The 25,190-nt window shown below is 55.7% G+C and overlaps 1 protein-coding gene across 2 annotated transcripts in view; it reads right to left on the reverse strand.

Annotated features, from left to right (window-relative positions):
- Positions 1 to 15,877, reverse strand: part of INPPL1 (inositol polyphosphate phosphatase like 1) — a 94,017-nt gene extending 78,140 nt beyond the window's left edge. Inside the window, exon 1 of one of the 2 annotated variants that reach the window (XM_075919634.2) lies at positions 14,750 to 15,877. In XM_075919634.2, the coding sequence (XP_075775749.2) occupies positions 14,750 to 14,928 (179 nt within the window). In that variant the 5' untranslated portion in view covers positions 14,929 to 15,877. Of the gene's footprint in view, positions 1 to 14,459; positions 14,591 to 14,749 lie in introns of those variants that run through there. The other variant, XM_075919635.2, reaches the window with a different exon arrangement.
- Positions 15,878 to 25,190: the final 9,313 nt, after the last annotated feature.

Here is a 25,190-nt window from a genome sequence, read left to right on the forward strand (position 1 = left end):
CACAACCTCCCTCAGCAATGTATCCCAGGCTGTGTCTACACTGGGCCACTTATTCCGGAAAATCAGCCGCTTTTCCGGAATAAGCTGCGAGCTGTCTACACTGGCCCTTGAATTTCTGGAAAAGCAACGATGCTCTACTGTACAAAATCAGCCGCTATTCCAGAAAAACTATTCTGCTCCTGCTCGGGCATAAGTCCTTATTCTGGAACACTGTTCCGGAAAAGGGCCAGTGTAGACAGCCCAGTAGTCTTTTCCGGAAAAAAGCCCCGATCGCAAAAATGGCGATCGGGGCTCGTTTCCGGAAAAGCGCGTTTACATTGGCCACAGATGCTTTTCCGGAAAAAGGGCTTTTCCGGAAAAGCAGCCTGCCAATGTAGACGCTCCTTTTCCGGAATAACTGAAAACAGAATAGTATTCCGTTTTAAGCAGGTCCGGAAATTCATGCCCGTGTAGACACAGCCCCAGTGTTTAACCACCCTGATAGTTAGGAATTTTTTCCTAATGTCCAACCTAAACCTCCCTTGCTGCAGTTTAATCCCATTGCTTCTTGTTCTGTCCTCAGAGGCCAAGGAGAACAATTTTTCTCCCTCCTCCCTGTGACACCCTTTTAGATACTTGAAAACCGCTATTATGTCCCCTCTCTGTTTTCTCTTTTCTAAACTAAACAAGCCTTGTGGATAAGGGAGAAGCGGTGGATGTCATAAAACTAGACTTTAGCAAGGCATTTGATACGGTCTCGCATGATATTCTTATTGATAAACTAGGCAAATATAACTTAGATAGGGCCACGATAAGGTGGGTGCATAATTGGCTGGATAACCGTAGTCAGAGAGTTGTTGTTAACGGTTCTAAATCCTGCTGGAAAGGGATAACAAGTGGAGTTCCGCAAGGGTCTGTTTTGGGACCCGTACTGTTCAATATCTTCATCAATGATGTAGATATTGGGATAGAGAGTACGCTTATTAAGTTTGCAGATGATACCAAACTGGGTGGGGTTGCAACTTCTTTGGAGGACAGGGACATAATTCAAAATGACCTTCGCAAGTTAGAGAAATGGTCAGAGGTAAACAGGATGAAGTTTAAGAAAGAGAAATGCAAAGTGCTCCACTTAGGAAGGAACAATCAGTTCCATACATACAAGATGGGAAGCGACTGTCTAGGAAGGAGCATGGCAGAAAGGGATCTAGGGGTCATAGTGGACCACAAGTTGAATATAAGTCAACAGTGTGATGCTGTTGCAAAAAAAGCAAATATGATTCTAGGTTGTATCAACAGGTGTGTTGTAAGCAAAACTCGTGAAGTCATTCTGCCACTCTACTCTGCACTAGTTAGGCCTCAGCTGGAGTACTGTGTCCAGTTCTGGGCGCCACATTTCAAGAAAGATGTGGAGAAATTGGAAAGGGTACAGAGAAGAGCGACAAGAATGATTAAAGGTCTAGAGAACATGACCTATGAAGCCAGACTTCATGAACTGGGCTTGTTTAGTTTGGAAAAAAGAAGATTAAGGGGGGACATGATAGCGGTTTGCAAATATCTAAAAGGGTGTCACAAGGAGGAAGGAGAAAATTTGTTCCTCTTGAGTACTGAGGACAGGACAAGAAGCAATGGGCTTAAAGTGCAGCAAGGGAGGTTTAGATTGGACATTAGGAAAAAATTCCCAACTGTCAGGGTGGTCAAATATTGGAATAAATTGCCAAGGGAGGTGGTGGAATCTCCCTCTCTGGAGATATTTAAGAACAGGTTAGATAGACATCTGTCAGGGATGGTGTAGACGGAGCTTGGTCCTGCCTTGAGGGTGGGGGGCTGGACTCGATGACCTCTCGAGGTCCCTTCCAGTCCTATGATTCTATAAGCCCAATTCCTTCAGCCTTCCCTCACAGCTCATGTTTTCTAGACATTTAATCATTTCTGTTACTCTTCTCTGGACCTTCTCCAATTTCTCCACATCTTTCTTGAAATGTGGTGCCCAGAACTGGACACAATACTCCAACTGAGGCCTAATCAGCACAGAATAGAGCGGAAGAATGACTTCTCGTGTCTTGCTCACAACACTCCTGTTAATGCAGCCCAGAATCATGTTTGCTTTTTTTTGCAACAGTGTCACACTGTTGACTCATGTTTAGTTTGTGATCCACTATGACCCCTAAATTCCTTTCTGCAGTTTTCCTTCCTGGACAGTTGCTTCCCATTCTGTGTGTGTGAAACAGATTGTTCCTTCCTAAGTGGAGTACTTTGCATTTGTCCTTATTTAACTTCACCCTATTTATCTCAGACCATTTCTCCAGTGTGTCCAGATCAATTTGAATTATGACCATGGTTCGACAAACCGCTGATTCTACTTGCCCATGGCGTGCACCCCATTCACTGGCGCATGCGCATTGTTCCGTGCGCCCCATTCACTGGCGCATGCGCGTTGCGGGGCTGGCAAGTAGCTTTTGCCATGGTTTGACAAGCCCTGATGATGACTCTATCCTCCAAAGCACTTGCAACCCCTCCCCGCTTGGTATCACCTGCAAACTCCTCTCAGTTCCCTCTAGCCTGACCTAAGTTACATAATTGTGTAGCAGCTGCACATTTTACTCCTTCACTGCTCATCCCATTGAAAGGCAGGATATCACCCTTATCTCATACCCTAGAGTTAAGGCTGGCACATCTCCCACACATCCTGGTGGCCCTGCGCAGAGCCTTGAGGTATGTACCTGCCTCAGTTTCCCCGAATGCAGGTGTATGTAGTGACGCTTTTCTTCAGTGAACAGCGTCTCTTCAGAGTTCTCACAAAACCCGAAGAACGTAAGAACTTAAAAAACAACAAATAGTCTTGCAGCACCTTACAGACTAACAGAAAATGTCCCATCCACATTTATCATTAGCCTCTGAGGTGCTGCAAGACCATTCTTGTTTTTAAAGTTTTTCCAGTTACAGACAAATACAGCTTCCCCTCTGAAACATAAGAACGGCCTTACGGGGCAGACTAAGGGTCCACCTAGACCAGTAACCTGTCTGCCAACAGTGGCCAATGCCTGGTGCCTAAGAGGGAATGAACAGAAGCGATGAAGTTATCCATCCTATCACCCATGCCCAGGCTAGGGACACCTCTCCTACCCATCCTGGCTAATAGCCATTGATGGACCTAACCTCCACGAATGCATCGAGTTCTTTTTTGGACCCTGTTAAAACCCTGGTCTGCACAACCTCCTCTGCGTGCCAGGCTGGACCACAGTCAAACACCACATCCAAGCAAACCTCTCCCAGCAGGATCCGAACTGGAAGGAGCCACGTTAAGCTTCCCTGCAGCCAATCTGTCTCCTCTGCCCAGCCTCCTTCCCAGTAAAGTCTCTCGGCTCAGGACTCATACTGAAGCCTGCCCGCTTGCCATCCCCTCAGGAAAGGGGGCCCGCTCTGGACTTGGGCCCCACAGAGGTCAAACCACGCAGCTCTGCTCTGTAGTGACAGGTAGCTCCTCAGCGGCACCTCTCCGAGGTCCCCCCGCCAGCTCCCCTCAGAAGGCCCTTTTCTCCTCACCTTCCTGGCAGAGCCCCTGTTACTTTCCTTAGCCCCAGGCGTTCCTGTAATGCCCCATGGCCAGGGGGCAGCCCCGAGCCATCCCCACATGTGGCCGGGTGGCTGGGATGTCGATTGGTATCAGAGGAAATCCCCGGCAGTGGTGAGAGTTCCCCAGGGAGGGCTCAGGGCATTGTGGAGGCAGGATCAGGCATGGCAAGCCAACAGCCTGTGGCTCAGATAGCTTCCTCTTCCCCCTGGTGCCTTTCTGCAGTGCCGGTACCAGTGAGGGCCCTGCCTGGCCTGCGGCCCAGCGGCTGTGGGTCGCTCGGCATTAGCAGGAAGGCTGCTGGGCAGAGGCAGCAGGGTGCGGGTCTGTGGTGGTGCAGCGGCTAAGGACGTCCGGGTTTGAAACCTGACAGCCCCTGATGAAGAGCCCCCATGCCACCGCCACAACCAACCCCATGCAAGGGGCTCAGTCTGGTTCGCCTGTCACAGGAAAACTGAGCCTCTAACCCCTCAGGGCCAGGGGTTCTGCCATCTTCCAGATCAGTAATAAACACATTCAACCAGACGGGGCCTAGCACGGAGCCGAGCCTGCCCCGGGGGGTCTCCCGCCGCAATGGAGATAGACCATTTCACCCGGCTCTGTATTCCCACGTCGGGCCAGTCTCTGCTCCATGACAACACCTTGGCCTTCGCCTGCAGCAGAGCAGGCCAGCCCAGGGCTCCCAAACTCCCCTCACCAGCCTGGCGGTGGCTTCCCCAGCCCAGAACGAAAGCCCACTGGCAGGGCCACGGGCCGAACCCTCCCTGTAGCTGCGCTGCTGAGGGCTGAGAATCAGTAAGGCCCAGGTTCTATTGGCAATGCCTTGGGCGAGTCACTCCCCGGCTCCATGCCTCAGTTTCCCCTGGGGGGCGTGGGCACTGGCCTTCCTCTGTGAGGTGTTGTGAGACCCCCCCGATGCAGAGCGCTGCTTTAGGAAAGGGGAGGTTTCCAGGCTGGTGCCTTTTGCGTTGACCCTCGAAGCATATAAATGAAAGGCGATTTGAAAGTCTCTTTCCCGTGTAATGGTCGTTTTGCTGGTAAGGACCTGCTGGGGAGCGGGGGATGCCCCCCTCCCGTAACAATCTGCATGAAACCCAACAGCCCTTCTGCTTTCTATTTCCTGTCCCGCTCCTTCCCAGCCGCGGCCCCAGCCCCGGCCCCGGCTTCCCTTCGCGCCCAGCTAACACAAGACCAGCCTTGGCGTTCCCCCACCGCATGGGACGCAGGCAGCCCAGGGCCCGGAGAGAAGCTTCCAAGGGCAGGCAAAAGGGCTGCAGGAAGCAGGGCGGGTGACGCGTCCCCCTGGGCTCTGAGTCAGCGCTAAGTTCCTTTCGGCTGACTCGCGCGGTTGTGCTTGGAATGCGAGGCCGAGGGGGCGCAGAGGGTGGCAGGGGATTCTGCACGCGCAGGGCTAGGGGGAGCAGCTCTTGGAGAAGCGGGGGCCCAGCCCTGCGGTGTATTTGAGCCCGGAGACTCTTCCCCTAGGCCAGCGGTTTTCCATTTTTTTCCCTTGTCGCCCAGTTGAAGAAAATCGTTTGGTGCCTGCGACCTAATATAATTTGACTGGAGCGCGGGCTCCAGGGTGGGTCTGAGGAGGAGAGCTTTGGGGTGCCAGAGGGGGCTCCGGCATTGGGGGGTCAGGGCTAGGGCAGGAGAGGCTTCCCTTGAGTGACTCCCCTTCAGTGGTGCACTAGGGGGGCTAAGGCAGCTTCCGACCTTTCCTGGCCCCGCAGACCATGCTGCGCCCCAGAAGCAGCCGGCAGCCGGTTCCCAGCCAATGGGAGTGCGGAGCTAAAGCAAGGCGCAGGAGCAGCGTGTGGAGCCCTGTGCACTCTCCCGCACCCTCACCTAGGAGCCAGGCCTGTGGCCAGCTGCTTCTGGGGCGCAGCACAGTCTGTGGTGCCAGGCCAGGCAGGGAGCTGGCTGAGCGCCCTCCCCCCCCCCCACTGGTCACTTGATCCCCCTGCAGCAAGGAGGCCCAGCACATGACCCCTCTTTTGAAAACCACTGGCCTAGGACACATCACCCTGGTCAGCGTGGTTAATTACACCCTGCCCCTGTCAATTTCCCCTGCAGTTCTCAAGTGGATCCAGTACGGATTTTCCCTCCAGGCTGCAGTGCGGCTGGGTGCAGGGGAACAGCTGCTTTGCCTCCCCCCAAGAGGTGGCTGCATGTTGGGGGGTGGGAGGTAGGATGGAAATCCTCTCCCACCCTGCCATGAATCACAAACTGGGGCTGCACAGGCAGTGAGCGACACGCCCTGTCCTGCAGAGCCTGGAGGCTAAACAGACCCGGGAGAGGGGGGGGGGGGGGGAGAGGGAAGAGGAGCACAGAGAGGAAGTGCCAAAGGTCACCCCACAAGTCGGCAGCAGGGCCACAGATTGACTCAGCTGTCCCGAATCGCCGTCCGGGGACCCGACCCGCTAGGACAGGCTGCCGGAATGAACCACACGGGGCCCTGACCCATTGCAACGTGGGGCGAGAAATTCTCCACTCAGGGCAGAGGGGAAAGACGGATTTGCTGGCACCCTGAGCTGTGAAAACAAGATGCCTGGCCAGGTGCCAGCACAACCTGTACAAACTTCCTTCCGCCAGCTCCAGCTCCCATGGACATCCCTTCTGCTGGCCACGCCAGATCTCCAGTGTGGCCACCAGCTCCTGCCCAGAGCCCAATGGGTGCCTCACAGGATCGGGTCCAGGACAGCAAGCACAACAGGGACCCCTGAGCCCTTCCCCAGCTCCACCCTGTCGAGGAACCTCCAGTGTCAGCTATTCCCAGAATGATGAAACCTACTCCAGAGCCCTTCCATGCACTGGCCTGACCCTTCTACCCGCACGGCCCCTCCCAGCCCTAGTGGCAGCCAGGAGAGGGGAGCTAATTCCCCATTTGCAGAAGGGGAAACTGAGGCACGGAGCCAAGAAAGCGAATGGAAGTGCCAGGAATGGAGCCCTGACACCCTTATTCGGAGCACGACAGCTTTGAGAACCCACGCCAGCCGCAAGCTCACCAATCTGGGGCAGCCCAGAGGCGTGCAGGGCCAGCCCCAAGGCGTGCAGGGCCAGCCCCTTGTGCCCACATGGAAATCCCCATCCGGGCTAGCCAGATGCTGGGAGAGCCATGCCCTCTTCCGCAGGCACCAGCTTCTCCCCCACTCCAGGGCCTGTGGGGCCCATGTAAGTCACATGCCGCTTGGGAATCCGGGAGGGCTGGGTTACTGGTATCTTAGTGACTAATCCCACCCTGACAGCCAGCCAGCCAGCTCCAGCGGGCAGCTGAGCCACACAAAGAGCCGTTGTGCCGAGCAGCCAGCTATTTATGGCACCCTGCTCTCCCCAGGTTGGTGACAGCCGCAGCGGCAAGGCCCAGAGGACAGGCCCTGTGGGCTGACGCGCCAGGGCTATTTGAGACACGTGGAGAAAAGTAACCAGAAATAAGAAGCCGCTGGGAGCTGCAGGGCCACACAATGGAGCCCTGGGCCCAGCCGGTGGTACTTTAATACATGGCATTAGTCACAGGAGAAGGGAGGCAGCCAGCTGGTCCTGCCGGGACTGCAGCAGGGAGGGAAATGACAGAGCTACTGGCTATTTTAGCAAGGCACTAGCCTGACCAAGGAAAACATGTGGCACCGTTAATCTGCGGAACTCACTGCCACAAGAACTCAGCCAGAGACAGGTCAGGCAGTTCTTGGGATAAGAAGAATCTCCGCAGCTACAGCAGGCAGGATTAAAATGCATCAGGGCTGCAAATCCGCAGGCTTCAGGGCTGAAGCCAGACGCTGCCAGACGTGGTTACCTCTAACCTCCCTCTGGGGGTGTCTTGCATCTGCCTCTAAAGCAGCTGCTCCTGGTTGCTGTCAGGACATCAGCTCTGATGCCGCATGGCCATTCGTGCCCCTGCAGTGAAAGGTGCAGGAGGATACCAGGCTGGGGACGCATGCCTGGATCTTGGGGCAGCCAGCCCCTCAGCTCCTATCCGGAGATTGTCAAAGCCGGATGGGCTGGATAATTTGTGCCATTTCACTGAGCCTCATGCCAGGCTCCCTGTGGCAGGCCGCTCCCGGCTGACGAGGACAGTGGGTTTGGGGGGGAGAACCCTGCTGTGCCCGGGTCCCCTGCTGACGACAGAGGAAAGCGACCTGGCTCCAAACCTCCCAGCGGTGGGGCTCAGGCCATCTCGGCTCTGGCAGCGTGGCGCATCCAGCAGAGCAGGTGGCTTTGCTTTGTAAATCGATACGGCAGATCCTGCTGCAAGAGGAATGTCTCCCTACCACGGGGGGGGGGGAGGGGAGGGCACCAAGGCAAATCCCACACCCCCTCCCCCCTGGGCATCCCCCCTTCCCCGTGCTAACGGCCTCTCCAGCAAGCGACAGCTGCACGGCGTCAGCACGTGGAGTCAGGGCTCCCCCTAAAGCCCTGCGATGCCTAGCTCCGACCAGCACCTGCCCCTGGATTCAGCGGTGAGCCGCCCCTGCCTCCCTGCATAAGCCAGGCCAGAGGCCGTGGGTGCTACAGCTCTCTGCCCTGGGCCTGGAGGTGGAAGAAAGATCCCGTCCCCTGCTGGTTTCAGGGCGTGGCCCCGCAGCGAGTGGCACAGCAGAGCCGGCCAGGCGCGATCCCAGCCTGCAGTGTGCAGGCTCCGAAGGCTCAGCCGACCCCCGGCCCCCAGAGGGCCCCGTCAGCAGCTTCCCTCCCATCGGGATTTCGGCAAGTCCCGCAGGCACCTCGGTATCGCTCCCCGACCACAAAGCCAGCACTGCCCCAGGCGGGTCAATAGCGGCACCATTAGCCGGATCAATGCACAGGGGCTGGCAGAAATGGGCGAGGGGGAGCCAGCAAACCTGGGCGGCTTCTGGCTGGGGAGAAGGCAGCAGGCAGAAGGGGGCTCCTGCAGGCTTTCCAGTGCTGGGGAAGAGGCAGAGAATCCGTGAGCCAGGGCACGGGGACTGCTCCCTGCTTCCCTCCCCAGGCTCTCATAAGGCTGTTTCTGTAACAAATGGAGCGATCACCACTCCACCTAGGGTGCAGGGCAGCGCCGGACCTCGCAGCTCTGTGGGGCAGGGGCTGTGTGTGTCTGTACAGGGCCCAACCCAGCTGCCCCATGCTACAGCCAAAGAATACCGTGTTACTCCACTGGGCAGAGAGGAAGCCAAACTATTGGGCCCTCAGAGAGTGTGGGGCAAAGTGGAGAACTGCCCAGCAGCCTCCCCCACTAGCACCACAGCTCCCAGCCGCCCTCCCTTCAGGACCCACCCGGCACGGCTCAGTCCAAACCGGAGCCTTCAGAGCGCCCAGCGGATTCCTCCGTCCCGCTTTATAGCGCGGCTCCATCAATATAGGGTGAACGCGCCGTTCCCAGATGCTTAATCAGTTCCTGAAACCTTTCAGCGCACCTCCCCAGCAATGTTCCCTCTAATGTTTCCATTCGCATGTGTGGAATACATTTTGTTATGTGCACCAAGGCATGCACAGATGTGCACCACCCATGGACACATGCGCTGCCAGCTGTGGGAGGCTGCGGGCATCCTGCTGATCAGCTGGGTGGTGTTTGAATGGCTCCTGAGTGGCCAGCCAAGCACTCAGCTTCCAGGGAACACTGCTCCCCAGACACGAACCAGCCTGGTCAAGGCGGATTTTCACACTGACCATAAGAGGGTGCTGGCTCCTGCCGGGACAGGGGTGCAAGGCCTGATGGGTGAGATGGAGAAAAGGAAATTTCCACCTTTAAAGACTCCCCCAAGGCCGCCGGTGCATCTGTGCAGGTAGAGTCCCGCAAAGGGTTAAGGAACCCACGTGCCTTCCTGTAACCCAGGAATACTCCATCTTCCTTCTGCGCCAGAGTTATTTTTAGGGCCCCACGGTGGTTTCCTTCCCCTCCGCGTCTCTTGCACACACAGTACTTGGCGCCCTCCGCCACAGTGAAAAGCCCACATGGAGCCGCCGGGATTCGGGGATGGGCACCAGAGCCAGGCCAGGGGAGCCCAGCAGAGCAGGGCAGCTTGCCCAGGTCTCTGCCGGCCACGTGCTTGGCTGGAGGCACGGGAGTGGGCGACTTCCCTGCTAAGCCGCTGGTTTGATTCCAGCCCCCAGCAGGAGTCAGAGTCACTGCGGGGGGCGGGGGAGGCCGGGCTCTCCGAAGGGAGGGGAGAACTCCTCTGCAATTCAAGCGGGCCCTAAGGAACAGCGTGTTCTCCCTGCAGCACAAAAGCACCATGCAGCACGGCAGGATTCCCAGGGCAGCAGCTGGAGCTGAAGTGCATTTGCAAAGGGCGGAAATTGCTTTGCCCGGACCAGCCCTACAGTGTCTCCAAGGCCGGGAGGAGCTCACACCAGAGGCAGGGGAACTGGGTGCCCCGAGCACCCACGGGGCTGAGAGGCAGCATGGGCTAGTGGCGAGAGCACAAGGCTGGGGACAGGCTGGAATTCACAAAGTCAGGCTCCGAAATGGTAAATCCAGCAGCTGAGCTTTGGCTTTGGGCAAGGCACAAAGGCGCCAGAGCTGCTCCCACCATCCCCCAGTTCGGTGGCTCTCAACCACTGTCCCTTCCAGGACACGCCCCCGCCCCAAAACTCACAGGGCCCTGCCCTCGGCTGGGATCTCCCTGCGCTGCCGCTCCCCACCAACATCCCTCTTTGCCCAGCGCCTCAGGCACGGCCCGCGCCTCAACAGTGCTGACTAGACAAGTCACAGAATCGCGGAACTGACCGCGGAGAGACAGAAAATCGCCGGGTCATTTCCTCCGTGGCTGCCACGTGAGCCCTGACTACCTCGGCCCTGCCCACGCAACCCAGCCCTGCCCGGGTCCCCCACAGAACCAGCACCTGCAAAGAAAGCCTGGCAGCACTGACCAGCTCGGGTGCTGAGGGGCTGGACCAGAGGAGCGTTCCTGCTCTCTAGCTGGAAGGGGAACTTTGCTATGCAGGCGGTCGCAGGCAGACGACTGGCTTGGCTCGGGGCAGACGGATTTTGTATTCCTGGCTGCACCCCTCCCCCAGAGTCCAGACACCATGGTTCACTTGTTTTGTTAGGACTCAGGGGCCCGAATGGCTGGCATAGCGCCCAGAGACCCCCACACTCCAGGGGTCATCCCTTAGCCCGGTGATGAACTTCTTCAACGGGCCACCAGTCTGACAGCCACACGGTGCAGCGAGGTGGCAGAATATTCCCAGTGCCCAAGGCTTCCCGTGGTCACACCTGGCTGCAGTAGAGACAGACCCCTGATCCGTCCGCTCCAAGAAGCCCAGGCCTTGTCACTTGAGCTAGAGGAGGATCCCCATTAGCTAGTAGCAGTAGAGGGCCTATGACACAGTTACTATGTTACATTCAGTCCTGCCAAGGCATTGCAGCACAGCCTCCCCTTGGCAGAGCTGTATCAGAGAGGGGATCAGCAGAGCCATTGCTGCAAGGCGGGGGGGGACATAGACGCAAGCCAGGAAAGCCCTGAATCACCAGCAATTCCTCATCATGGTCCAGCTCAGGCCCTTCATCCCAGGAAATGAACTGCGCAGAAGAAACTGGCACAGGCCGTTCCACTCCAGCGCCTCTGAGGAAGTGGGTTTGGCCCACGAAAGCTCGTGATTCTCCGTGTTTCGTTTTTAAAGTTGCAGACTCACACGGCGACCCCAATGAAACCGTTTGTGCAGAAGGAGGTGACGTTCCCAGCCCCCACTTTCCTTCCCCCCACCCTCGGCAGGGCAAGAGTCTGAACACCACTGCCAAGGGGACACGGACATGAGCTCCAGGGGGTGGCTCTGCACTGCAGGGCCAGCCTGCTCCCGGGAGGGACACTGAGTTGCCTGTGGGGTCAGCGCCGGGTGTGCCAGCATAGAAGCAGGCGGGTAGATGGAAGGGACAAGGGCAGCACTAGAGTTGTGGTGTCCCGTGGCTCCCTGCCCTGAGGGCCCACCCCGAAGAGTGTGGCTCTGCCCTGCACCCCACACACAACCGTGGACATGCCAGCGTCTCCCACGGCGCCGGCGCTGCCTTTCAGCCCAGACACCAGCATCTGTAAGGCACCTGGCAACAGACGCCATGGGCATCTCCCCTCTTGGACGTCACATTCCCTCTGCCCGCCCTAGGCCAGTGGCAATCCGGTGTGGCAAGGAGTTTGCACGGGCTGCCCGAGACCTTGGGTGGACTCCTTAGACCCCAAAGCCAGCCAGCCTGCAGGTGTGCTACGCAGGACTGGGAACGCCCAGGGTCAGGGCTGCTAACTGCTTGCATAGGAGGGGCCTGGAAAACCACCATGGTGCAAGGGGGCAGCGAGCCGTGCCAGCGTCTTGTGCACCAGCACTAGCCTCCGAGGGCACACTGTCAGTCACCAGCCCCCAGGGTCTCCACGGGCCAGCACCGGCTGCACACAGCCCCCGCAAAACAAGGCCCCTGCATCACCCGGAGCAACACCGCATGCCATTGAGAACAGCACATCTAGAACCCCCAGTTCCACACCAGGACAGGGTGAAATGACAGCCCAAAGTCTGAGCCGCGTGGATTACGCCAACAGCTAACGAGCGCCGGCACTTCTAGTTCGCCCTCCCTGCCCTAATGATGGGTTACTACCAGGCAGTTTCTTACCACCCCCTAGCACCCGCTAGGAGACAGGAAGCAACTCGCTGGAGGGCACGCAGAAGCTCAGTCCTCTCGCTAGCTAGTTGACCCAGTAGGCTGGGAAGCACCAAGGTATAGCTCCATGGTACGGTTCATGCCACGGGACAACCTTGCACCCTTTCCCAGGGGCCAAAGCAAGTCGCTCCAGCGGATCTGGGTGAGATTTGCAGAGAAAGGAAAGTCAAAGCACAACAACGGGACCTTGCCAGAGTGAAACGGAACAAACCGCCCCAGCACTGAGCTCGGGGTTCACACCGGCACAGTGAAAGGACCAGCAGCATGAGGCAATCGGCCTAGCTCCTAATGCCGGAGCCGAGCCTGTGTTTTGTGGCTGGGCCCTACTGCTACTGTAAAGAGCTGCCAACATGGACCTGTAACACTGCCCACTCGTGGATGGAATCAGAACTCCTCCACTGTGTTTCATAGCCCCAATACTGCTCACTCACGGAGATTTTCCTTTAGCAAACGTGGCAGGCCTCTGGGCTTTGGAAGCAGGTGGATTTGCGCTCCAACCAGGCAGTGGCGAAATTCTGAGCACAGCCGTGTGATGAAAGGGAGGGTCCCAGATGGGTTAGCAAGAAATGGGCTACAACATGCACGTAAACTGAGCTGAAGCTCTGATCTGAAAGTGGCAGCCCAGAACCCAGTTCCTCCAGCACTGGAAGGGGTTTGGCATTGGCGCAGGTGCTATATGCAGATCCATGAGCCCTGGCTGCTGCGAGTTAGAGAGAGGGTTTGCTGGGGGGTTACGGATGGGAAAAGGCCTCCCTGTCCTGCTCCCTAAAAGCAGGCGCTAGCACAAAACAGACCCGCCCCCACCCCTCCCGGCGCAGAAACCCACCACAGGAAGCACTAGACTCCCAGGGCTCACTGCCACGGCTTGTAAGGCACCATGCAGCAGACTTTGGAGGGTCTGGCATAAAAGTCCATGGGAGCTGCAGGGACTCAGCGCTTCCAAAGGAAAGGTTATTGTAAGAGGGCAAGAAGCACAAGGCAGGACAGTCTGGGGTTTGGGCCTGCAGGGGATGTCAGGGAAAGGAGGCAGGTTATCGAGGCCTTGTGAGGTCCGGAAGCTGCATCAGATGCCCCAGTGGCCCTCCAGTGGCATCCCGGGGACCCTGTCCAAGCGAAGAATGCAGCAGAAAGGCATTTCAGTGACAGGGGGTTCCAAGAAGGCCTCTTGCCTGGGCGCAGGGCGGAATCAAGTCAATTTCAAAATCAGAGCCTGAAAGAGCACCCCACACCTCACAACCGAGCAGCCGCCCCAGAGCCACCTGCCTCTCCCTAGGGGGGGAGGGTTCTGTCAGGGGTTCCGACTTCTCCATCCTGGGATGGAACGGAGGGGGGGGGGGAAATGGCTGATGCGGCAGGGGACCAGCCCCAAGTGCTGTGGGATTTGCAGCATAAGCAAAGAAGAAACTGCCGCCTCATCTCTTTAGGCTCCAGACGCCTCCAACTGAGCCAGGGCCCAGAGCTAGCTCTTTATCCAACAAGCCAGCCCAGCACCCCGAGAGGCAGGATCACCCCTTCATTTCACCACAGAAAGCCAGCACCGACAAAGCATCCACAGAGGGGCTTTCCCATCCAGGTAGCTCCTCCACCCCACCAGGAGAGGAAGTCCTCCAGGGGGTTGGACTGACCCAGCACCACTGCACAGCACCACGGCTAGTTATCTCATTTTTAAGTATCAACGAGGCCTGAGACACACAAGAGGTTAAGCGCCCCCCCCCCCCCCAAGGGCCACAACAAACCAGCAGCAGAGTCCGGAGTGGAACCCGAGGCTTCAGTGTCCAGCCCTGGGTTTATTTCACCACCTTTTGGGGGATTCTGTCACTCCCAACAATGGAGCCAGAGAACCTGCCAAGCAAAACCTTCAGGGGCTCCAGAGATCTGAATTTAAATCCCAGGTCCACAACAGCCTCCCAAGGGGAACATTGGGCAAAGCCCTCACGACTTCATGCCTCAGTTTCCCCCACTTGTTCCTCCACCCTTTGTCCTGGCTAGTAAATCCTTTGAAGAAGGGACGGTCAGGGGCAGTGCCCAGCCCCCTGGGGACTTGAAAGTCCAAGAGACCCTCGCAGCCCAAGAGAAGCATCCAGTTCTGTAGGTCTGGGGTCCAAGAGCCATCCTGCTTTAATCCTGGTGTTTATTATCCAACCTGTCCTAGGGGTGTGTGTACACACACTCTCTCTCTCTCTAACTTTGGGGCAGACAAGATCTGGGCACAATAGATTCCCCCCCTTCGCCGGGTTCGGCTGTGCCAACAGGGACAGGATCCCTCCCCGGGGTAAGGGAGGGGCTTACTCCAGATCTGCATCCTGCCTTTCCTCCTCTCCGATGTTACCCGCTGCCGAAGCGCTGGCCGGAAGGAAAACCAGTCCCAGCGGCAAACCCCGGCCCTGGGGAGGAGCCAGCGCCATAGGCTCGGGAGTGGGAAGTCACGGCAGGTCCTTATGCTGCGCGTATGGCCCGGGGCAGAGCCCCCTGGCCCCAGCCCATTGCATTGATCCCACTTCTCTCCCGCAAGGGGTCTGTGGCTCCCCCCGCCGCCCATCCCCGTGGCACCCGGGCGCCCGCGCTGGGGGAGGACTCACAGCACGCAGAGGGCGTAGGCGCCCGACACACTCTCGCTGTCCCGCACCAAGAAGCTGCCGTCTCGCCCGGCTCTGGCCAGCAGCTCCTCCGCCGCCGCTCGGCTCAGGTCGCGGTGGTACCACAGCGGGGCCGGGCTGGCGGGCCCGGGGCTGGCGCCGCTCGCCCCTCCGCAGGCCATGCCCCTCCCCGAGGGCTCAGCTTTCCAAGGGAGGCCCCCAAAAGTTCAGTTCGCTCCGGCGCCGCCCACACGCCCGAGCGGCCCCGGGGGCAGCGGGCAGCGAAGCAGAGACGCGCCCGCAGCCCCGCGCCGCGCTAACATCCCCCCGGGCAGGGCGCAGCCGCCTCCTTGCAGGCGCGGAGCGGGGCCAGGGCTGGGCGCATGCCGGGCTGGGCGCCCCGAGGGTCCGGCTGCGTCCTGTTCCCGAGGCTCCTCTTCCCCGGCAGCTCCCTGCGCCGCCCCCACGCGGGGAGGCTGAAAGTTTCCTCCCGCCGCCGCGGAACAAAAGGAGCAGAAGTTGCAAGGGGGCCGCTGCGCTCCGGCTCCCTCTTCCTCCAGGAAGCCCCCGCGCCGCTCCTGGCCGTCGACGGAGCAAAGGGCGAGGGTTTTCCAGCAGCACCCGGGCGAGGGCGGAGGGGGGGCGAAGATCCCGGCACAATGGGACATTCACGCCGCCAGGCGTGCGGGCAGAAGCCCCAGGAAGGAGCAGGGACGGGGGGGGGGGCGAGTTTCTCCCGAACAAACAAAGCGGCAGCCGCGCGGTTTGTTTTTCCTTCCCAAAAAAGGAGCGGGAAGGGCGGCAGCAGGGTTGTGCCTGGGGGGGGGGGGGGGCTGCTGTGCCGCCTGCAAAGTCCTACAAAGTCCTCCCTCGCCCTTCACGCCCCCTCCCCGCTTGGCAAACTGGGGCCGGCTACCCGCGCCATGGCCATCCCCAAAGTTCCCCCTTCCCTGTACAACTAACTCCTGCCGCCAGCAGCAGGGCTGGCTCCGAGCAGCTCTCTTCCTGCTAACTGCAGTCCCGCGCCGCCCGCCGGAGCATGCCTGGGGAGGCAGAGGGGGAAACAAAACCACCCAGGCCGAAAAATGTAGCTGATGGCATAAGTCATGAATAAACTTCCTAGTGCCGCCTTGCAGGACAGCGGGTGGCTGCTCTTAAAGGGGCAGTGCCTGGATGTTTGGTTCTTTTCCTGGGAGGGCGGGTATAAAAAATGAACACATTTTTTTTAATTGTATCCTTTGGTATATATGGTTGTGACTATTTTCTTCCACTATTTGATCTGAGGAAGTGGGTCTGGCCCACGAAAGCTCATCACCTAATAAACCATCTTGTTAGTCTTTAAAGTGCTATATAGTCCTGGTTTTTGTTTCAGCTACACCAGACTAACAGGGCTACATGTCTATCACTAAAGGGATCAAAGCCAATTTTGTAGATCAGCACAGCGTTAGGAGCTCTGGATAAGGGCCAAAGCTTGTCTGTCTCACCAGCAGAAAAATAAAAAAACAAAAACAAACAAGGGGTAGTCTGGTGGCACGAACAGACTAACAAAAATAGGTATGTCCTATCAGGAGCTTTCTTCAGGTGAGTTTGTTCACAGACTAACATGCTACTCCTCTGAGACTTGTTCATCAACAGAAGTTGGTCCAATAATAGGTATTACCCACTCTTGTCTCTCCTGTAGTCACCTTCCATCCAAAAGGATCCCATTTAAAAAGATCTCTATACGGCTGCCACCTCTGGGGTGGGCTACAGCAGCAACTCATCACCAAGTATCCAAATTTTTTGCGATAAAACTCTCTGGAAAAAAAACGATAAAAATCCATGTTTTCCCATTATTAAAATGAGATGCTTAACTTTACTGGCTTAGGAAATGTTATACATTAATCATTAATTATATTATATTAGGATCAGTTGAACACAATTTTTTTATTGATATAGAATAGAACTCGGTTTATGGGAGCCACCGTTATCCAACTCTCCATATTAACAGAACCACCAAAACTGACATGACAGCAGCAGGTGATCAGCCTACAGGTGGCTGGGACTTGGACCATTACAGCTGATGGCTCTGTACTGTAAATACAGAGAATGGAATAATGGAGGCTTGGATAAATGGGGTTCTATGTCTTTATTTTTCCACAGAATGTAAAAACTGAAGATTCTCTGTAAAAACACAAAATTCCACATTTTTCTGCGGTGAACAGATTTCTAGGACCCACCCACAGCTGGCATGACCTTGTGCAAATTACTTAAGCTCTGTGCTCTGATTTCTCCAGTATAAAAGGAAGATAATAGTTCTGGCTTGCTTAGTCAGACTTAGACTGCAAACTCTTCATAATAGGAACTGTTTTGTACAGCATGTTTGCAGAGTACACAGTAGCTAGCAAAATGGGCCCTGATTTCGGTTACTGGCACAAGACGCTGTCGAGTAAATAATCTTACTTTGTTTAGTGTTGGCAGTGAGTTCACCTCTGTGTAGAAGTAGGCAGAGAAATGGTTTATTTCCTCCTAGGAAATATGTTGATGAAATTTTAAAAATTGTGGTTCCTGAAATTCTTCTTTCCAAATGCCTCTGCATTTTGTTGAAAAAACAAAAACAAAAAATCCCAAAACTCAGCAAAAGATTTTTTTTTTTTTTTTTTTTGGCAAATTGAGCAAACGTATGTGTAGAAGTCTCGGGGTAGCTGAGTTACTCTGTAACTTTAAAAACAACGAGTAATCCTGTACAGGCACCTTAGGGTTCATCTACACTGTGGCGTTACGCAAATTGCAGAGCTTATTTCGAGCTAGCAATTTGTTGAAATAGACTTACTCCTCGTGGAACGAGGTTTACCGGGATGTTGGAATAAGCCACCTGTTATTTCGATTGTATTTCGAAATAATGGGCATGCTGCGAAGACGTAGAAAACGCTATTTCAGGATACCGGACATATCCCAAAATAGCTCCTGCTGTCTAGATGTGCCCTTAGAGACTAACAAAAATAAATATAGTATCATAAGCTTTCATGGGCAAAATCCATTTCTTCAGATGAGTGGGTTTATTGAACATTTTTGCTCCAGTGGCTGAAATCATTCAGTTTCACCATAAATGAACAAACCAAAAAGAGTGTTTTTTCAACAAAACACAACCCCCACCAAAAAAATTGTCAAAACCAAACTTCATGGAGAAGTTTCCATGTGTAGGAAAAAAAGCGCTATTTTTCTTGGAAAAAATGTTTAGATCAGCTTGACTGGTCAGTGCACACAAAGCCAGGCACTGCTCACAGGAGCTTAGGAGAGAGACAAGACAGAGCAGCCCGGGTGTAGGCTTGCCAATTTTGGTTGGATCATGTATTCCTGGAGGTGTCCTCACATGACATCACCTTTAATTAAAGGCTAATCTGTAATTCCTGGAGACCTACCTGGAAGATGCAGGGGTGGCGAAGCGTGAATGGGACCCTGCCATTTGTTTAAAATATACTGGATCATTGCAAAACCATTTGAGACAGGAAGTGAAGAACACTTGTTGAAACGGCTGGAAGAATGTAGAGCAACCAAATATAATTGCCCAAGTTGGAATTTAGTCAGGATAGCACAACTGATGCACCATCAGCAGGGGAGTTGCTAGGTTTGGGTGTATGGCAGTCCCCAGCTTTTCAGAAGGGCAGGTGATAATAAAATCCCAAAGTGGGCAAGGCCCTTGGACTGGCCTCTCTCCCACGTGGCCTCACCTCGCCAGCAGCACAGCACCCCCAAGGACCACGTTGGGGTATTGCTTCCAGACCAGCTGGCAGGGGAGGGTTCCACTTCCTGCTACCAATTCACCTAAATCAGGATACATTAGCCAAACTGGACAGTCCCTAAAAGAATAAACAAACACAAATCAGATATCAGGAATGGTAACATACAAAAATCTGTGGGAGAACACTTCAATCTCCCTGGACACACAGTGGCAGATTTAAAAGTGGCCATCCTGCAACAGAAACACTTCAAAAACAGACTTCAAAGAGAAACTGCAGAGCTACAATTCATTTGCAAATTTGACACTATCAATTTAGGATTGAACAAAGATTGCAAATGGCTAGCCAACTACAAAGGCAGTTTCTCCTCTCTTGGCGTTCACACTCCATATCAGCTGCTAGAAGTGTGCCACATCCTCTCTGACTGAATCAACTTTGTTATCTCTGGCCTTCCTCTTGATTGGTACTCCCTTCTTTTCATGTGCCTGTATATTTATACCTGCCTCTGGAATTTCCACTACATGCAGCTGACGAAGTGGGTCTTTGCCCACGAAAGCTTATGCTCTGATAAATCTGTTCGTTTATAGGGACTTCTTGTTGATTATGCTGATTCAAACCCAGTAGCTTGCAGAGATAGGCAGGGGTGCAAGCAAATCACTCATCTGTCACTGCTCTATTATAGCTACAAACAGACTCTCTCCTTTAATCCTGTTGCACTACAAAATGGGAGGGGAGGGGCTGCATTTTTTCCCACAATAAGGGGTGTGTCGGGCACATTGAGGACAACACTTTCTCTTCCCCTGCTGCAAACATCTTCACCCGGGGAGGGAGAGGGGAAGCCACAGCTCAGCAGAGAGCATGGAAATGGGAAGTAGCTCTCCGTTGGGCCACAAAGGTCACACACCCCTTGGATCCCGAGGATCCCATTCCCCAACTGAAGAAACCTTGAAGGGTCTCCCCCATCCATGCTGCCTGCCAAGCAGAGGGAGAGGGTGACAGCTGATTGATCAGTCCCTGTCACCTCTAGCACCCCTCTTCCAGGCAGGGGGAGATGGGGTCATTGCACCCAATGACCATAGCAGTGAATGAGGCCAGATCGACACTCGACACGTCTGCTGGCATCCCAGTGGGGCAGGAGTGTGACTAGCAGTGTAGACAGAGACAAAAGCCCCGATTTTGCCAGAATAGCTTGTTTTGCTTGGGGTGGGGGAGATCTCCACTCGTTCCCCTGCTATGCTGCAACCATCCCTTTGACCACAGCATTATTCCCCCCTCCTCCACCCCCAGGCGTGCAGCCAGCCAGCAGGGCCACCCCAGTGATGCAGGCCCCACACGGCTTGAAGTGTGGGATGCACAGCCCTAGTCTTTGCCAGGGGCTGGCCAAGGGCCAAGTGCAGGTCTCAGCCCAGCCCTGCCAGACACCGTGTCCCGGGGGGCTTGGTGGCAAAGGGTTCTGAGGCCACCTCTGGGCCCTGCTAGTTTCTCTTCCTGCTCTCTAGCCATGTCCCCATCGGAGGAGCCGGGGTTGCAGCTCTGCAGCATGTAAATCAAGGCCTGGGTGAAAGAGGAAGGCCGAATTTCACAAGCTGCAGCTGCAGGAGCAGTCGAGCGCATCCCCGGGCGGATGGGGGAGCTGCACGGAGTGTTTCAGAGGCCAGCTCTGGCCTGTGAGCGAGCGAGGCAGCGGCCAGGCTGCAGATGGCCTCTGAGGGAAAGGAAGTAGGGTCACACTGCCACTTCCCCCGGGCTGCATGCCTCCCCTCGGTCAAGGGGACAGGGACTGGCGGGTGGGAGACACAACGTGGGGAACATGCTCCAGAGCTTTCCAGAGAGAGATGCTCCCAGGAGGCAGAGGGAGGAATAGGTGCTACACCAACAAACCCGCCTAGGGTGTCCCCAGAGCGGCCCTACGACAACCAACCCGCACAGGGCTTCTGCAGAGCGGCCCTATGACAACAAACTCACCCAGGGCCTCTGCAGAGCGGCCCTACGACAACAAACTCACCCACGGCCTCCCCAGAGCAGCCCTACGACAACGAACCCGCCCAGGGCCTCCCCAGAGCAGCCCTATAACAACCAAACTACACAGGCCCTCCCCAGAGTGGCCCTATGACAACAAACCCGCCCTACCACAATAAACCATCCTGGGCCTCCCCCGAGCAGCTCTACCACAACAAATCAGAGCATCGATGGTTCTTGGGGCACCCAGGACTGAGCATCCCCTGGCCACCCTCTACCCCTAGCAAAAGGTGCTTTTGTAACCACCACTCAGTGGATTTGAACCTAGGACCTCTGGGGCTTAATATAGGAGCCGCTATAGCTTGAGCTATAAAGCCAGCTGATGCTCAGCTTAGCCTGTAGAGCTCCCTTGTTCTTATCACTTGCTGTAAGTGGACTAAGTGCCACTCCATGGGACAGTGACCCACACTAGGCGTGTGGGTCACACTTGCCCATGGTGGCTGAGTATCAGCTTCCCAGTACCAGGTATTCAAGCACTCTTCTGTGGGTAGGGATGGCCCTGGCTTCCTCTGGCAGATTAAGACTGGGGTACACCCCAGGCCCTGCATCCCTTTGGATCATTCACCTGTAATAACCAGCCCCCGGCACTGGCCCTTCACAGCAGTCCCACCAAGCTTGCCTGCAAAGAGCAAGGTTGTTCCCAGTTAATTAGTGTTACCTGATACGGCTGCTCCTGGAAACCGCCCAGCACCTGTGGGGTGACGCAGGAAGGTTTGTTTAAGTCTAGGAACAAGAGAGCGCTGGAAACAAATGGCTACCAGACCAAACAAAATCCTGAAACATGAACCTGGGCTGGCTCTTGTCCACAGTTCCCTTGTCTCCGGTATTCAGAGGCTGCTGTGGTGCAGTGTTTTTCCTGAGAATACCACTGGCCCTGAAGAGGTCTCCTCAGTGAGCCCTGGTCTACACTAAGGAGTTAATTTGAAATAACCCCCCTTATTTTGAAATAATAAGTGGAGCGGCCACACTCCCAAGCCCGTTATTTCGAAATCTGTCCTCCTGCTTTCCTCGGGGGATAACGCTATTTCGATTTTGTTATTTCGGGAGTTATTTCAAATGTTGTTATTTCAAAATAATTTCCTCGTGTAGACATGCCTCAGTGCCTCCTGTGTTCTACTGGAACAGCCTTCCTCTCTGTTCCTAGGCTAGGTGATCCTGGGGCTGTTGTAATGTCCCTTTTCCACCTCGTGGTTGTCTCCGAGGGTTTCCATTAGCATTGCCAACCCTCCCAGAACTGGTATTGGTCTTCCGGTGACCTGGAGATTTTAAAAGCGTGGTTTAAAAAAAATGACTTTACATCACACTGGACAGTAAATCTCCTGGAATAGCCTCTGTCAGAGGCGGCAACCCAAATTTCCATTGATAATCATGGGGTGAGTAAAGCTGGACAACGGACCTTGGCACGACATCCCCAGCTAACCAGGGTGGGGTCATGGCTTCCTGCAGCCGGGGTGGGGCATGCCAGAGACACACTGTCCCTGGTGGTGAACTCCACATCCCTAAAGTGCACCGTCTGTAGTTATACATTATTCCTGCAATAATACTCAGGCATCCATCTCACGTTGATTGTGGATCTTGATAAAGAGCGTTCTGGAGATACCGTTCTGAGTAAATGTCCTGCAAGACGTGTCTTTGGGATAATGAGTTTTTCAGGTCTCAGGTGGAAGTAGCAAAAACAAAAGAGCCTCTACATCGCAAGAGCCCTGCGCTCGTCCTCAGAAACCCCACAATGCCTGGCCCAGAGTGACCCAGCTTGCAATAACACACCAGCATGTGCAGCCCAGTGCTTACCAGCCCTACCAAAACAAACTGGACCAGACTGTACAATAACAACCAGCAGACACAGCCCTAGCGTGACCCTATGGTCACAAACCGGCCCCCTGCCAGAAGTGCTGAGGATCAGACTAGACGACCGCTTGAGGTCCCTTCCAGTTCTACAATTCTACACAGGCCCAGGCCGGCTAGGTACAAAAATAATCTAGTGTGTCAAGGCCTCGGCCAACCCTACCATAATAAACCACTGAGTGAAGCTCCCCAAACTTCCACAAGACCCTACAATAACAAACCAGTGTGTACATTTTCAAAGTCACCCTAAAAAAACCCAGCAAGCTCAGAAGGGAAAACGTTTCCATGAAGATCTTGATTTCAGATTTGCCGCTTTGTGTAGTGCTCTCTCCTTGTTCTCCTTTGCTCCCTGCCAGTCTGCCTGGGGCATCTCGCCCTTCAGCTCTTTGGACAGAAATCACTTTTTTGTTGTGTCTGGACAGCTCCTAGCAGAGGAGGGACCTGCTCCGTGGCTGGGGTGCTACACAAACCCAATAAAAATAGCTGGGAAGGGGTGGGAGCCATGCTATGCCTCACAAACCACGGAGACGCTAATACATTTCAGGCTGTTGACAAACTGGAGCAAGTCTTATTCTTATAGATTCATAGGTTTTAAGGTCACCAGGGGTCACTATGAGTAGCCACCCTGATCTGCATAACACGGGCCAGAGAACCTCACCCTGCCTCGTACCCTGTAACTTGTGGTTGGGAACGTTCTGTCCTAGCTGGGCATTCACGCCCTGCTCAGCAGCACAGCATCTGGGAGCCCTAGAGCTCCGTGGGTAGGTGTTCTCGCTTGCCCTGCTCCAGTGAGCCGCATTGCTTCTACACAGAGCTCCAAATCAGACCGTGCCATGTTCAAACACAGACTACAGCCTGGGGTACACAGCACCAATGGTGGTACGTGGGGGGGAAACGACACCCCTGATGGAGCTCTGCCTATCTCACTCCCAGACTAGGCACCACTGGGGCAACGGAGAAACACATCTGTCGAGGGAGAGGTGTTCTGTGGGTGTGGGCTGCATCTACAGGACAGGGTTATCCCAGCACAGATACAGCCACCTCGTCCCCGCAGCGCAGACAGACCCTACCTGCCTCACCCCAGCTTGTGATCTCGTCACACAATGACATAGGGTCCATTTGACAAGGCCTCCTAGTGCTTCCTATAAGGGATTGTCCCTGGGCGTTAACGGCCCTGCCACGGAGCACAGGCAGCCACGGGGAAACACAGGCCACTCGGAGTGGCACAAGTAGCCAGGGGGCTGGGGAGCTTGTCTGAGGGAAGTTTAGAAACATTAACCAGTGACCCACAGGCCATGGACTGGTGCCAGCACTGGTCAGTTACAACAGGAGGCTAGGCTGTCTGCCCAGGGCAGGCCCAGTCAAACCTATGGGGGCTCATTATTTTGTGCTGATGGGGTGGCATGGCTCAGATTAGCAGATCCCTGGCCCATCCCCTCCTGGTGCCCAGGGCATCCACTGACCCTCCTCCAGCCCGCGGGAGAGCTAGCCAAGGGAGCAAAGCTGAGAGGGCGAAGGCAGCGTCGCTCAGCGGGTGGGTCCGAGCGCACGGACAGCACAGGCTGCTCCCACGCGGGCCCTGCTTGGCACATCCTCCCAGGGCTGAGCTACGCTCCCCTTGCCGCGTGATGGAAGGAGCGCGAGACGGGCACAGCCCAAGCTCCGGGGCATGCTCAGCCCCGTGCCACCCAGTCCATCCATTCCTCTGGAATGATGCATCCTCCAGCCGCTGCCCCCGCTGCTCTGGGTTTGTGGCCATGAGATGCACATGCACACAGCGCCACCTCTTGGGCCCCACAGGAAAGGCTGGGTAGCACCAGGTGATTCTGCTCAGGGCGTAGGCCTGGGCAGCTCAGTGGGACCTGCGGCAGTCACCCACCCCAGTCAGGGCCAGGCCTGGGGACAAGGAGGCCTCTAAAGGAAGAGCCAGCACTGGAGCAAGGGATGCCCACCTCACACCCCTCTCCACCTGGCCCTGTCAGCTGGGGAAGCCAGGTGGCTCCTGTAGCTGGTGAGGAGTCCCTGGGACAGCTACAGGGAAATCAGGTTGCACTGTGTCAAGCTGCCCGAAGAGCAGGATGCCAGGCACAGAGGGGTAGGGCAAGACCAAAGAGAGTGGCCGGTGACTTGCGCAGAGCAGAGGGTCAGCGGGCGGGACCCGGCCTCACTCAATAGGGGCCCACGGAGTCTGACCTCCTGTGGGACACAACCCCAGGCTTCAGTTCCCTGGCTGAACAAGAGCAGAGCTCTCAGCAAACCAGCCCAGTCTGCTGTGGACAATTGCCAGTGATGGAGACCCTGCTGAAGGGGCTCCTGGGGCTAATCGCTTCCCCACTGTTAACCTGGTTCCAGTCCAAATGGATCCAGCAGCTGAGAAAGGGGCAGAAAAGAAGAGGCATCTGGTTCTGCTGCTGCTTAATGGGAAAACAAGCCCTGAGAGCATCCTTCAGGCCTAAGGAAAACACTTTGTACCAGTCACCAGCCCAGCAGAGGACCGGCCCTGGCCTCTTCCCCCACAGCCCATGTGCAGGGAGGGGTGAGTAGAACCTCTGTCCACATGTTTAGTGGCACTCCATCTGGACACTGAAAAATTTGGGGGTGAGAAGAGAAGATGAAGCTCTCTGAGCAGAGACCTCCAGTCTCTTTTGACAACTCTCCTCCCACCAGTTTGCTCTCCTCCCAATGCAAATCAAGGACAAGCCGCACCACCACCAGCCCGTGCCCTGACAGGCACATCCTTAGTCACTGCATCCTGAGCTGGTCTCTTGCACATCCTTAGTCACTGCACCCAGCCTGTGACTCAGGCGCACATGGCTCAGTCAGTGGCCAGGGACCAGAGCTGGGCCCTTAGTCCTGCCCAG

Source organism: Pelodiscus sinensis, chromosome 1 (assembly GCF_052426305.1).
Source record: "Pelodiscus sinensis isolate ZL-2025 chromosome 1, ASM5242630v1, whole genome shotgun sequence".
NCBI classification, from domain to species: domain Eukaryota; kingdom Metazoa; phylum Chordata; order Testudines; family Trionychidae; genus Pelodiscus; species Pelodiscus sinensis.